General features: G+C 40.7%; 1 protein-coding gene across 1 annotated transcript in view; it reads right to left on the bottom strand.

Moving 5' to 3' along the window:
• The window catches only part of man1a2 (mannosidase, alpha, class 1A, member 2), a 210,450-nt gene that overhangs the window by 27,160 nt on the left and 169,616 nt on the right, over positions 1-13,674 (bottom strand). The window contains exons 7-9 of the mRNA XM_034186132.1: positions 11,300-11,394; positions 10,148-10,271; positions 8,429-8,522 (exon numbers count right to left, since the gene is read on the bottom strand). Coding sequence (XP_034042023.1) covers positions 8,429-8,522; positions 10,148-10,271; positions 11,300-11,394 — 313 coding nt within the window. The remainder of the gene's footprint in view (positions 1-8,428; positions 8,523-10,147; positions 10,272-11,299; positions 11,395-13,674) is intronic.

The following is a 13,674-nucleotide window of genomic DNA, read 5'->3' as shown; positions in this document are numbered from 1 at the left end:
TTTTACGTTGACAGGCATGTAGTAGCAATTTTCACTCCGAGGACCTCTGGCTGCTTCAGGCTGTTTTCCAATTAAAAATAGCACCTTCATTTTTCCTACCCATGGTGTACTCAACAGAATCGGCTACAACATCCACAAAAACAACCTAAGGCGGAGACACTGGGGCATCATTGTTGCAGCCACACAAGACTGCTTTATATTTCAATAAATAAACTAGAAACATGAATGAATTACTTTTAGAAAGGGGTTTTTTCTCAGGTTCAGTTATTTATTTGACTAGTCAACGATGGGAAGAGATCTTAAAGAGGAACTATGCAACTCTGGTCAGTTTTTTGCTGTTTTCTCATTTTTTGGTCGCATTCTTCACTACGGAGCTCCCCCTGCAGCTTGGGAGTACATACAACCCCTGGCAATAATTATGGAATCACCGGCCTCGGAGGATGTTCATTCAGTTGTTTAATTTTGTAGAAAAAAAGCAGATCACAGACATGACACAAAACTAAAGTCATTTCAAATGGCAACTTTGTGGCTTTCAGAAACACTATAAGAAATCAGGAAAAAAATTGTGTCAGTCAGTAACGGTTACTTTTTAGACCAAGCAGAGGGAAAAAAAAATATGGAATCACACAATTCTGAGGAATAAATTATGGAATCATCCTGTAAATTTTCATCCCCAAAACTAACACCTGCATCAAATCAGATCTGCTTGTTAGTCTGCATCTAAAAAGGAGTGATCACACCTTGGAGAGCTGTTGCACCAAGTGGACTGACATGAATCATGGCTCCAACACATGGGAAGGTTGTTAAAGGCAAACATACTGGTAGACCAAGGAAGACATCAAAGCGTCAAGACAGAAAACTTAAAGCAATATGTCTCAAAAAATCGAAAATGCACAACAAAACAAATGAGGAACGAATGGGAGGAAACTGGAGTCAACGTCTGTGACTGAACTGTAAGAAACCGCCTAAAGGAAATGGGATTTACATACAGAAAAGCTAAACGAAAGCCATCATTAACACCTAAACAGAAAAAACAAGGTTACAATGGGCTAAGGAAAAGCAATCGTGGACTGTGGATGACTGGATGAAAGTCATATTCAGTGATGAATCGCAAATCTGCATTGGGGAAGGTGATGATGCTGGAACTTTTGTTTGGTGCTGTTCCAATGAGATTTATAAAGATGACTGCCTGAAGACAACATGTAAATTTCCACAGTCATTGATGATATGGGGCTGCATGTCAGGTAAAGGCACTGGGGAGATGACTGTCATTACGTCATCAATAAATGCACAAGTTTACGTTGATATTTTGGACACTTTTCTTATCCCATCAATTGAAAGGATGTTTGGGGATGATGAAATCATTTTTCAAGATGATAATGCATCTTGCCATAGAGCAAAAACTGTGAAAACATTCCTTGCAAAAAGACACATAGGGTCAATGTCATGGCCTGCAAATAGTCCGGATCTTAATCCAATTGAAAATCTTTGGTGGAAGTTGAAGAAAATGGTCCATGACAAGGCTCCAACCTGCAAAGCTGATCTGGCAACAGCAATCAGAGAAAGTTGGAGCCAGATTGATGAAGAGTACTGTTTGTCACTCATTAAGTCCATGCCTCAGAGACTGCAAGCTGTTATAAAAGCCAGAGGTGGTGCAACAAAATACTAGTGATGTGTTGGAGCGTTCTTTTGTTTTTCATGATTCCATAATTTTTCCTCAGAATTGAGTGATAAAATATTAGCCAGAGAGAAGAAATGGTTTGAGAGAGGGGTCAAGGAGGCATTCTTTGTTAGTTGCTAATTAGAGCTATTGTTTAGTCACTAGCCTATAGCAGTCTGCCTCTCAGTAGGAGGGGTCGGGTTAGGTTTAAAACTCCAGCTTTTGTTGGCTTCTGTTTTATTCTTCTCTACAAGAGTCAGACAGAAGTCAGACTTCCGGAGCAAGAATTTTAGCTGAGGAAGCTTCTGCGATTTGAAGCAAAACGTCCTCATGTCAAGCAACCCAGTCCAGTCGAAGATTCAAGCTTCTCTACTATGGAAACCACCTGGACAACTGAGAGCCTACACAGAATCAAATCAATTTTATTTATATAGCACAAAATCACAACAAACAGTTGCCCCAAAGCGCTTTATATTGTAAGGCAAAGCCATACAATAATTACGGAAAAACCCCAACGGTCAAAATGACCCCCTGTGAACAAGCACTTGGCGACAGTGGGAAGGAAAAACTCCCTTTTAACAGGAAGAAACCTCCAGCAGAACCAGGCTCAGGGAGGGGCAGTCTTCTGCTGGGACTGGTTGGGGTTGAGGGAGAGAACCAGGAAAAAGACATGCTGTGGAGGGGAGCAGAGATCAATCACTAATGATTAAATGCAGAGTGGTGCATACAGAGCAAAAAGAGAAAGAAACACTCAGTGCATCATGGGAACCCCCCAGTAGTCTAAGTCTATAGCAGCATAACTAAGGGATGGTTCAGGGTCACCTGATCCAGCCTTAACTATAAGCTTTAACAAAAAGGAAAGTTTTAAGCCTAATCTTAAAAGTAGAGAGGGTGTCTGTCTCCCTGATCCGAATTGGGAGCTGGTTCCACAGGAGAGGAGCCTGAAAGCTGAAGGCTCTGCCTCCCATTCTACTCTTACAAACCCTAGGAACTACAAGTAAGCCTGCAGTCTGAGAGCGAAGCGCTCTATTGGGGTGATATGGTACTATGAGGTCCCTAAGATAAGATGGGACCTGATTATTAATTATTAATAATTATCTTTAAAAACTCACTGCTGACCCTCCTCCCCTCCCCTCTGTCCATGTGCTTTTGTTTTCAAAGTGTCAGCAAACACAATCTGTGGAGCCATGTCAAGAAAGTGACAAGACACAGAAATACACACAAAACAAGACTTATCTCAATATCCTCATAAGTGCAACAGCAAGAACGACAGTTCTGCATTCGTTTTGCACACTTCTTTATTGTTCAGCTCTCGCCATTCCGAGAAAGCCAGACCCAAAGGTTGACCCATGTGTGACAACTCACTCAGTCACACACTCTTTTTGTCTTCCTCGCTTTCTCTGAAAGCAGCTGTCTTTGGTTTTATCATCGGCTCTGCCGTGACGATGACCATGCAAGAAATGAAGCCTTCATTATCTTGTTCTTATAGCGGCAAGCTTGCCTCAATCAGGGAGCGTGTATGTGTTGTTGTAGTGTTGTAAAGCAGTTTGTGTTTCTCACGAGACCCGACACTCTCTAAGGACACTGGGGCAGCGTTCCTATAACAATGCAAGGCTGGTTTCTCCCCAAAACAAGTAATTTACCGGTTACAATTACTTCCAAACTGTAAAATTAAAGTAAAATTGTTGCATAGTTTCTCTTTATGATTTTGAAAATCCACACCAAAACACCAAAAATAAACAAGAGTCATCAGGAGATGACGTTTCCCCACGGTCCCCACAAATCCGTAATTGGCTGGTGTTGGGGGATCACCCAAGTACACTCTTAAGCTAACAAGGGTGTAAGGATGGGTATTGATAAGATTTTATCGATATCGACACCATTATTGATTCCGCTTATCAATCCCTTATCGATTCCCTTATTGATACCTCTTGTGAATTTTCTGTTTACTAAAGTAGGCTTTACAGATTTTCTATGTCAATAACATTTTATTGAGTCCTAAAGTAAATAAATATGAAATTGGTCACTGGATCCTTAAACTCTGGACATAAATAAACTCTACATGGTGGATCCTTGATCTCTGCACATGAATAGAAAGAAACAAAATCTGTAGTTTTTGTCAAAAGCATTTCTTTTCAGACATTACTGGCATGAATCTCACTCCATACCTCTAAGCTGAGCTCTTGCAGCTGGCTGTGCTGCACGTCAGCATCAATGTAATTCATAAAGAAGGAGGACATCTCATTTTAGGAGGAAAAAAACATTTTAGTTGATTGTAGTGTGTTGTCTGTATTACAACGTTTGGAAAAAGATGCCATTTTTTGTTTAAAGTGGCGATTTGCTTTGAAGTTATTAATACAAACTGGACTTTAACTTGACTCAGGACAGAATGAGGCAGTGTTTGGAGCTCTGCAAACGGAACAGAGGACGATTCTCGTTTCTTGACTGCAACAAGACAGGAGTCCCAGTTAGCGACTTTAATCTGCACAAAAATGACTCATGATTTAAATATTTTAATGGCTTTGAGAGGTGTTAAGAAGCGGACTTGCCGCTTCTGAAGAGCAACAAATCAAAGAACCAACGAAGCAGCGGACTGAAGCACTGCTTCATTGGTTCAACCTTCAAAGTGGAGTCACGCTGCAGAAGCAGATTACAGAGCCGCTGCAGGGTCTCCAACCAACATAGAGAAATAATAATTTTCCCGCCAAACACCCTCAAAAACAACAGTCGCTCTGAAGGACCGATAAGAAAATCGCTAAGCAAAAAGGATATCGATGTCGGTGGATCGAATCATTTCTTAACGATACCCAAAAAGAACCGGTTTTCGATACCCAACCCTACAAGAGTGGCTACAACAATATTTTGAATATCTTGCTATGATGGACATATTGATCATTATATCCCCCCCCCCAAGGAAATGAACTTAGAAAGTTAATTTTTAGTTTTTCTTCAAGCCTCTTCACAAAGTCAGCTTTGCATGAATGGTAAATGGTAAATGGACTGCATTTATATAGCGCCTTTCCATCTGAACCAGACGCTCAAAGCGCTTTACAATTATGCCTCACATTCACCCCGATGTCAGGGTGCTGCCATACAAGGCGCTCACTACACACCGGGAGCAATAGGGGATTAAAGGCCTTGCCCAAGGGCCCTTAGTGATTTTCCAGTCAGGCGGGGATTTGAACCCATGATCTTCTGGACTCAAGCCCAACACCTTAACCACTGGACCATCACCTCCCCCGAATCTTTGGTTCTGTTCAGACTGCCAGTAAATTTCTATGTAAAAATCAGTTTAAAAATTGACTACATATTGCAAGTCTGAACAGCCAAAAGTAAATGTGATGTCAATCGCAGTCCATTTTGGACTGAAAGCTCAGAATGTATTCTGGGTGCATTTCGTTACACCTGTGACTTTAGTGAGAGCTGTACTGTCCTCCCGCCGTTCACGGTGTCTGCTGTTTTTCTCTCCCTGCTCTGGTTATTTTTCACTCTGCTCCAATACTCGTGTAATTGCTCACTGCTCGCTGCAAAAAGAGAAACAAAACTTCCAACATGAGAGGTGCTGTCAGATGACAGTTGTTGCCCAGCTACTTGAGCCCATGAAAACACAAATACACACACATGCTCAAACTAAACTGTAACATTATGTCCCAAAAAATAGTCTGAACAGACACAGTGGGCTGACCACGACCGCCAGCATGAGACATTTTCCCATAGTGGTCCTGATTTAGAAGAACAAGGAGAAAAAGGATAATCCCAGCTAGTGTGGACAGGTGTGTACAGCCCACTGATCATCAGCCATGGCTGTTGGACCCTTTCAGCCACTTCCAAAAGCTGCTCTTTCTCCGCTCATCTATTTTAGCGTGCTCCTGTGGCACCTACGATGACAGCTCCTCACAAAGTTCTCTCATGATTCTGGCACATTAGATAGAAACTCCTTTATCTCTTGAAAATAACATTCAGACTATTTCCAATGTAAGAAATACATCTGCATGTTCAGGCAGCCTGTAAAAACAACGTTGTGGAGACATTCCACGTGCGCATTCACAACAGCTGTAAAATACCATCCAGCAAGACAGACAGCAGAGTCACCACACGTTAGGATCCAAAATCTGACAGACTCTCAAAAAATTAAGAGTTTCAGGGTGAAGTGTGTTGTCTCTCTCTGTACATCCTCTGTAAATCCAAGCCACTGTTTTTGAATGAAAGCTCAGAAGTTTCGTTATTGGATGTAAAAGCGTTCGTTTCAATCTGTCTGTTGGCTATCAGAATGTTTCTGCGTTTCCTAAAATGTAGGTCACACTCAGGAAAACAGCAAGAAATGCAGAACAAGACGTTTTCTGGAAATACACCCGCTGACTCACCACGCAAGAGGGACAGACTTACAATCATGAATGCTTTGATGTCGTGTTGCTAACCGGGATGTTAAATAACATGCAACAAGTCCTTTAAGGTAACACTCCAGGTTTATTCAAATATGTCACTCCACGCTCCGCCCACATGCCCTACTGGACGCTCTGTCATGAATATGGCAATTGATGCAGATCAGATGTAAAATGAGGATTGCTACATGGGCATACAGATCAGATCTGGTCATCTGCTATATACAGTGTGGGATGCCAATCAGTGAGATCAGATGATATATCAAATTGACTTTAACCCAGTCTGTGCCGAGTTCAAACAGCATGTTAAAAAAACAAACAAACTAAAGGCTAAAATGTGCTTGATTCAAAAATAAAAAAAGGAACTCAGGTACCTATATTAAAATCAAAGTCACACATGTACACACAAAGATGAGAAAACAAGTGTATAAATCAACGTCTTCACTCCCTCAGAAGCACAAAGAAGCAAAAAATAAAGTGTCCATCACCTGCCCAGTCATCATTTGATCAGCTAACTATCCATCTGTTAACACACTCATCCATCCATCAATCTTTGGCTCCCTTTCTGTCTCCATCCATTTGTTCTTCACTGCAGTCTGTGCACTTACAAGTCCATCTGTCTGAGTGCCAAACCACCTATCCAGGCATGGAGCACCTTCATTTATCTAAACCTCCATCCATGAACACCATCCATTTGTTTTGGCTCAGAAAAGTGAGAAATATCCTGCAGACGGAACACAGCTGTTCACCGAAAATTTGGTGATAACAGATCATTTTGCTGTTGTATGCTTTACATGTACACACGTGTGCTGTCTGTCAGTATATTACAGGTGCTGACAAATTAAACACCTCAATATGAGTCTCCGTGTTACAACTCAAGTCCCACAGACACTCAGATGAATAAAAACCATTTTCACCAGATTTAATTTCATTTGCTGTCACTAAATAGAAAACCCACAGCTCATATTCATATCTGACAAAGAGGCAGAAACTACAATGTTAATAAAAAAAAAAAAGAAGAAGAAGAAGCTTGAACCAACATTAGTTTGGCAGGTTAAAAAAACAAACCACAATCCTCTGCACGGCTGCCATCCAACATTTTAGCCTCAATGAAAGCATTATTCAGATTTAAAACTAGGCTGACAAGTAATAAAGAATATTTTATGTTTATTTGCTTTGTGAATAACCTGGATAACATAAATACAATTTAAAATGTAATAAAATATTCTATTTGAATGTTGACTCACAATACTGACACAAAAACCAAAATGAACTTAGACAGCTTCCAGATCAAGAACAATGCATCACTGCAGCCTCTACTTCACTTTCTGAGGTGTTAATTTAGTTAGGAAAGACGCCAAAATATAATGAATACATTGAGAATACTGTGGTCCCTCTCCTCCATCACCTACTCACACCAATTTGTCCTCATTAAGAAAGAGCTATTTCATTACGTTTCCCTTCCCTCTCCAGTTTCAGTTGACAGTACTGCAAATTACACAAAGATGATGTCATGCACATCATCTTTACACATCTTGATACATTTTGACACGGAGCCTCAATGGCACCTTGTAATTTGGACGATCTGGGAATCAGAATGTACTAAAGCATACTACGGTGGCTGTGGGTAAGACCACCATCAGAACTGGCAAAAAATATCAAAGTAACACAACAGCAACACCATCAAGTGCTTCGAAGGTGAATGTAGAAACCTTCTTCAGAATTATGTTTGATCATTAAACTGCACTGTCAAGTGAAAAGGAAGGAGGAGAAAGCAGAAATTCATGAGAATCTCAGTGACAAGAGAGACTTTAATAAGACCTGCTGAGGCTAACCCGTGTAGAGGTCATCATCATCATCATCATCATATATAAATAACTAAACTCACAAATATTAAAATAAATGTTAAAATATTCAGAGAAACAACTAACTGGTAAAGAGATATTGACAGATTAACATATTATCCAATAATGCATCATTTACTCATTTAGAGCCAAATGAATGAAAACCACTATATTAACTGAGGTAGGCCAAGTAAGATATTAAGTTTGGAAATATGCAAATAACTAAAAAAGTTATAATTATAACGCTCCACCCACCATCTACTGACATCAGCTCTTATACATTCTATAGCTGGAAACTGCTTGAATGCATAGATCACTTTTTCTGAAATTTGAATATGTTAAAAAGAGAAAATTCATTTTAATACAATGAAAAAGAAAAAAAAGGCAGTTGGTGTTTCTAAAGTAATGGAACGATTCACAGTAACTACCAGAAACTGAAGCAGAAATACAGCAAGTTTACAGTCCTCACTTAAATACTTTGGTGCCAAACTTGCCATAATGTTTCTTTTACTCCTGCATATGGAGATTAGCGTTGTACTTACGCTGACCCCAGCGGCCTGTACGCGGGTTTAGGTAGTTTGGGTACAGCCCGTTGGGACGGTCCATTTTGGCTAGCAGTTTCCTGATGTGCATTACCTAAGAGAAAACACCACACACAGTTTAATTTAATAAACAGAATGAAATTCTTTATTTCATATATAAATGTGGTGAACTGCAATTACAAAAAAAAAAAAATCCAGTTTATCACCATTACCTTGAATGGTGTTAACATATTTGATAACTTCACTTTTGTATGAACAAGTTGTATGGCAGCATGGTTAATTGCCAACAGCTAATTGTCAATAATTAACGGTTATTGTTTGTCATTCAATAATCCTCTGCAAATTTGTGTGCTAATGCCCAACCTTAAATTTGTGCAAAATGTTCAAGTATAATCTATAGCAGCAAGTTTGATCACAATCCAGCAAGACCTTGCAGACATAATTGTTGAAATGAGCTCAAAGTCCAATACACCAAGGCTATAGTGTGTGGATATTGAGGACTACAGAGTCGTTTGAGTAGGGGCACTAAAGGAGTAAAATATGATGCATAAAATGTAATTTCTAAACTTCCGAAGGGACCAACCATGGCATTTTCAATGGGTTTTTGGCATATTACAAGTAAACAAAGTGAAAATGCAAAGAAAAAGTGACGATGCAGTGGAAAAGTGGACATGTGTTGCGGTTTGTTTATGACCCAGAGCACAGACGTGATGAGGCGGTTTTGCAGGCAAGAGAATGGAGCTACTCTGTTTAGCTGTGTAGGCTAACACTTACTGACACGACATTTCCCACCTCCTCACCTTTTCTTCTCCACTGGGAACCAAAAAAAAACAGAAAGACTGCGCTGCCCTATTGTGCATAAAGTTTAATACTGATATAGAAAGGCTTTATCAAGATATCATGTGCACAAGGTTTCTGTGACTCTGCCCCAGTTGTCACAATTAGATTCAAAACATGCCCAACCTCAAACTCTTCTGAAGTTGTCATGATGTGTCTATAACAAACTGTCCAGTCATTCTCATTGTGTTTTGTATAATAACATTACTTCTAATGTTAGTGATATGAAGTTTGGCGTTCCACAGGGATCTGTGTTGGGACCCCTGGTTTTTTTCCCTGTATGTAGCAGCCCTTGGGCATATACTACGCCGATTTGGGATTGCCTTTCATTGCTATGCTGATGATACTCAATTGTACACGCCGATAACTGCTGGCAATCTCAGAAGATTGCCTTGCATCAGTGGGAAGTTGGATGTCTAGTAACTTCCTACTTTTAAAGCCTGAGAAGACTGAAATGATGGTTCTTGATCCAGCAAGGCGCTGGCATCAATTTGACCAGCTAGCGCTTAGCTTGGGTTCGTGTGTTATACATCTGTGTCCCACGGGTGAGGAAAAGGTCTGCGGGACAGAGAGCCTTTTCGTACCATGCTCCTGTTTTGTGGAATGCTCTCCCAGCTTCAGTGAGACTTTCAGATTCTGTGATTTTTAAGAAAAGACTAAAGACACATCTTTTTACCCAGTCTTATGACGAGCATCCTTTTTTTAATTCATTTAAGTTCTTTTACTTTTTATTGTGAGATTTTAATTGTGTTTGGATGTTTTACATTGTTTTTTTTATTATTTTATATTGTTTTTGAGCTGTTTTTATGTGAGGTGCCTTGACGTAACGTTGTCGCAATTTGACACAATATCAATTGAATAAGTTAAAATTGACAAAGCTACCTTCTGGAAGTAAACAGGGTTCCCTGTCAGGTACGTGAGGTGGACAAATTCCATGTGTAGAGTCCCAAACTCGGCCAGGATGCTGCTGCCAGCTGATGCCCAGCCCCAGTTACGGCCGACACCACTGCAAAAGAGGGTTTGGGGAGGAAGGGGGTATGAGTATATCACAAAGGTATGAAAGACAACAACAAAAAAAGACACGAACACAAAGTTTAGACAGCAAGTTGAGTGAATGTATAGAAAAAGCATAGTACTCTATATACCAAGTACTGTGGTAAAGAGATAAATAAAACTTGGGTGACTGTTGTGAATCTGCAGCTTTAATGACAAATAGTTTAATCCATGCTTTGCTATGTTAATAAATTAGGGGCTTTAATGACCCATTCTTTTGCATGTATTCTGATCTGGAACAAAAGCACTTCTAAACACGCAAAACCAAGATAAATGCATCCTGACAATCCTGATTATGTAAAGTAATGGACGGGAAAGGAAGTTTCTATGTGTCGCATGATTTAAATCAGTGGTTCTCAAACCAACCCTCAAGGACCGCTAAGCTGACCCATTTTCCACACAACAATTTGACCGATTTTCATAACAGCTGATGTATTCACTAATACGTGTGCAGAAATGTTCATAATCTCAGCACACGGGAAGTGTGTGTGCAAAGTCACCACCAGATTTGTGCTGTGCATCCCAGCCAATTATTTTCTCACCACCGTCAGTATGCCTGTGAATCAGAATCACAGGTACTATGAGTTCTGTGCAGAGTGGTGATATAATCCAAGACTTCTGAGTGAATACTGGTGTTGGGGTTGTGTTCTCACTCACACACTGTTCAATGTTGGCATGGAGTAGGTTTTGAGTAGACTGTGGACATCAGCAGCTTAGGTGCCTTTATCGGTGAAGAAAGGTTTACTGTCTTTGTGGACAATGCTCTGATCTCCTATGTCTGAATTCTGCAATATCTATCCCCAGAGTTGGTTTCACCCAAGCTTGGAAAAATGTCTGGGGGATTGACAATCCGACTACCACTTCGACTGCCCTGCCACTTATCAGACAAGTCAAACAAAAACCCATGTTCGAGTTATTCTAGCTGCTATTAATGTTTTGCTCTCAAGTGAATGATGAGCTTCAGGGAGCATCATCACAAACCTCTTAAGGTTGACCATCGCCCACGGGATTCCTGTGGGGGTGTTGAAGGCAGGAAGTAGCTTCTCAGCGAGTTGAACAGCCTTCAGCTTGAACATCTGGAGGAGACAAAAGAGAAAGGGCACAATTAAAACAGCTTAAATGCAGAATTCCTTGTTTATCATGATGTTTGGAATTCTCCTCAAACACCTGGCACACACAAGCTTTAAATAACTGCTTGACTACAGCCAAAAGAAGGGCAGAATGAAGGCAAACATGGAAGAATGCGATGTTCGGATCCAGACAATTCCACAATCAAGGCTAGAAAGCACTGGAAATTAGCTGATTTATCGCAGAGGTTGGCAGTTCAATAAATGCAAAAACCTTCCACTAACCGGTGAGATAGCAATAAGAGATGCAGCAGAATACCAAAAAAATGTGTAAAAGGAAAACATGAAGGCCAAGCAACACCAGCTGACAGGACTGGATATATAAAGTACACACATAATAAATCAAAATTTCATTATCACAAGTACCATCATATTTGCTGCTGCTGTGGAAAAATGGGCATGCTCATTTTAAGATTATGCTCATTAAGCCACCAGATGAAGCCCCAGAATCTGAGTCAGATACTGTTGTTCTCCCAATATGTTAAAACAATCGAGAGCAAAACAGATTTCGTTTTTCCTTTACTTCACTGGACAAGAGCATGAACCCTGAAAATGTAACCCCAAATACATGGCCACAGTTTTAAGTTTGAAACATTTGTGAATAACTAGTTTTCATTCAGTTTTGTGATATTATTTTGTAAAGTTCAAGTAGCACCTCATAATTACTGGTGGTGAAAGAAGTTCAAACCTGACAGGCTTTGAGAAAATCCATAAATTCTCCCTCGGCTGTGGATAAGGTTAGTGTGCACCTGTTACCCATTAATGACCAAAGGGCTGCTTCTTTTGGCAGCTCTTGTTGTGGTTAAATAATAGGTCATGAGGCACATAATGAGCAGTCAAATGGGGCCTCAGTTTATTCAACCAGGAGTTAGGAACACTCAGGAGAAATGAAGTGGAGACGTAGATCGATAACCTGGGCCAGTTTTTATCTCTCTCTTGTTGTCTGTCGATATGATGAAGACCATCTATTCATCCTAGGATTAGGATAGTTGGGCTCTATGGGTCCGCAGATGACTGAGCAGGCCAATCTGTGCCTGAAAGAGTGTCTGGCAGTGGGGACAGGAAATGGCAGTGGCTGTTGCAAGGTTGGCAGCTCTGTTCATCCGGGCTTGTCTGCATTCTTCAGCTACAGCGGTCCCGCTTGGCCTCGCATGCTTTGGAACCTTTGTGGACAGCTGATTGCCATGTTCCACTGTTTTGCGCTAACTAGTCCCATATGTTGTGGTTGATGTTGAAGGCTTTAAGCGTGTCCTTGACACGCTTCTTCTGTCCACCTTGGGAGCGCTTCCTGTGGTGAAGCTCACCAAACAGCAGTCTCTTCGGGTGTCTGTCAACAGACGTGAGCTACATGTCCTGCCCAGCGAAGCTGGAACTGCATCACGATGGGGTAGATGCTGGGCAGGTCAGCACGGACGAGGACCTCATTGTCTGGGATCTTGTCTTGCCACCACATGCCAAGAAGTTCCTGAGGCAGGTGGTGTGGAGGTGGTTGAGCTTCCTGGCGTGATGCTGATCAACTATCCATATTTCACATCCACAGAGCAGTGTGGTGAGAACAACAGCCTGATTAATCTTGATCTCTGTCTCTATGGCCAGTTTTCATACTTGGACTTTGACACACAAAACTACCGGGCGAGATGATGAGCTGTTCTCTGGTGTCATTCATTGTTACCACATCAGACTGTTGTGGGCCAGGAACACATCTTTGCATCCCAACACTCCATTCTGTTTACAGCTATGTGAACCCTAAATAATTGCAAAACAGTATTACGACAAAAAACTGATCAAGGTGACTTCTTACATTTCACTGCAGGGAAAACCTGGGGGGAGGGAGTATGCTCCCACCACTAATTTGAGAGAAGAATTCAAACTGGGTACCAACATATTCTAAAATAATTATTCTCCATGTGTGATCATTTTAGCTTTGGTTTTATATATATATAGAAATTTTTTTGAGTAATTTCCAGGTCAGTTTTTTTTTAAAGGTAATTTCAAGGTCAATGTCAAAGCAAAAGGTCAAAACGACAGACCCCAGTCCTACAATTCCTCTAATGTGGTGCAGCAAGAACTAAAAAGCATCATTCTATCAGAGATGTTCAATTTCCATCATCTAATAAATACTTTACTTATGCAGGACTACTGCAGTACAAAGTATGAAGAGGATGTTGTGCAATGAGGAGACGGGAGCAGAGCCAAATATAAAAACACTTTTAACACCCAGCAGACGAA

The sequence above is a fragment of the Thalassophryne amazonica genome, chromosome 14 (genome assembly GCF_902500255.1).
Source record: "Thalassophryne amazonica chromosome 14, fThaAma1.1, whole genome shotgun sequence".
Lineage (NCBI taxonomy): Eukaryota > Metazoa > Chordata > Actinopteri > Batrachoidiformes > Batrachoididae > Thalassophryne > Thalassophryne amazonica.
This window is presented reverse-complemented; position numbering and strand designations above follow the sequence as displayed.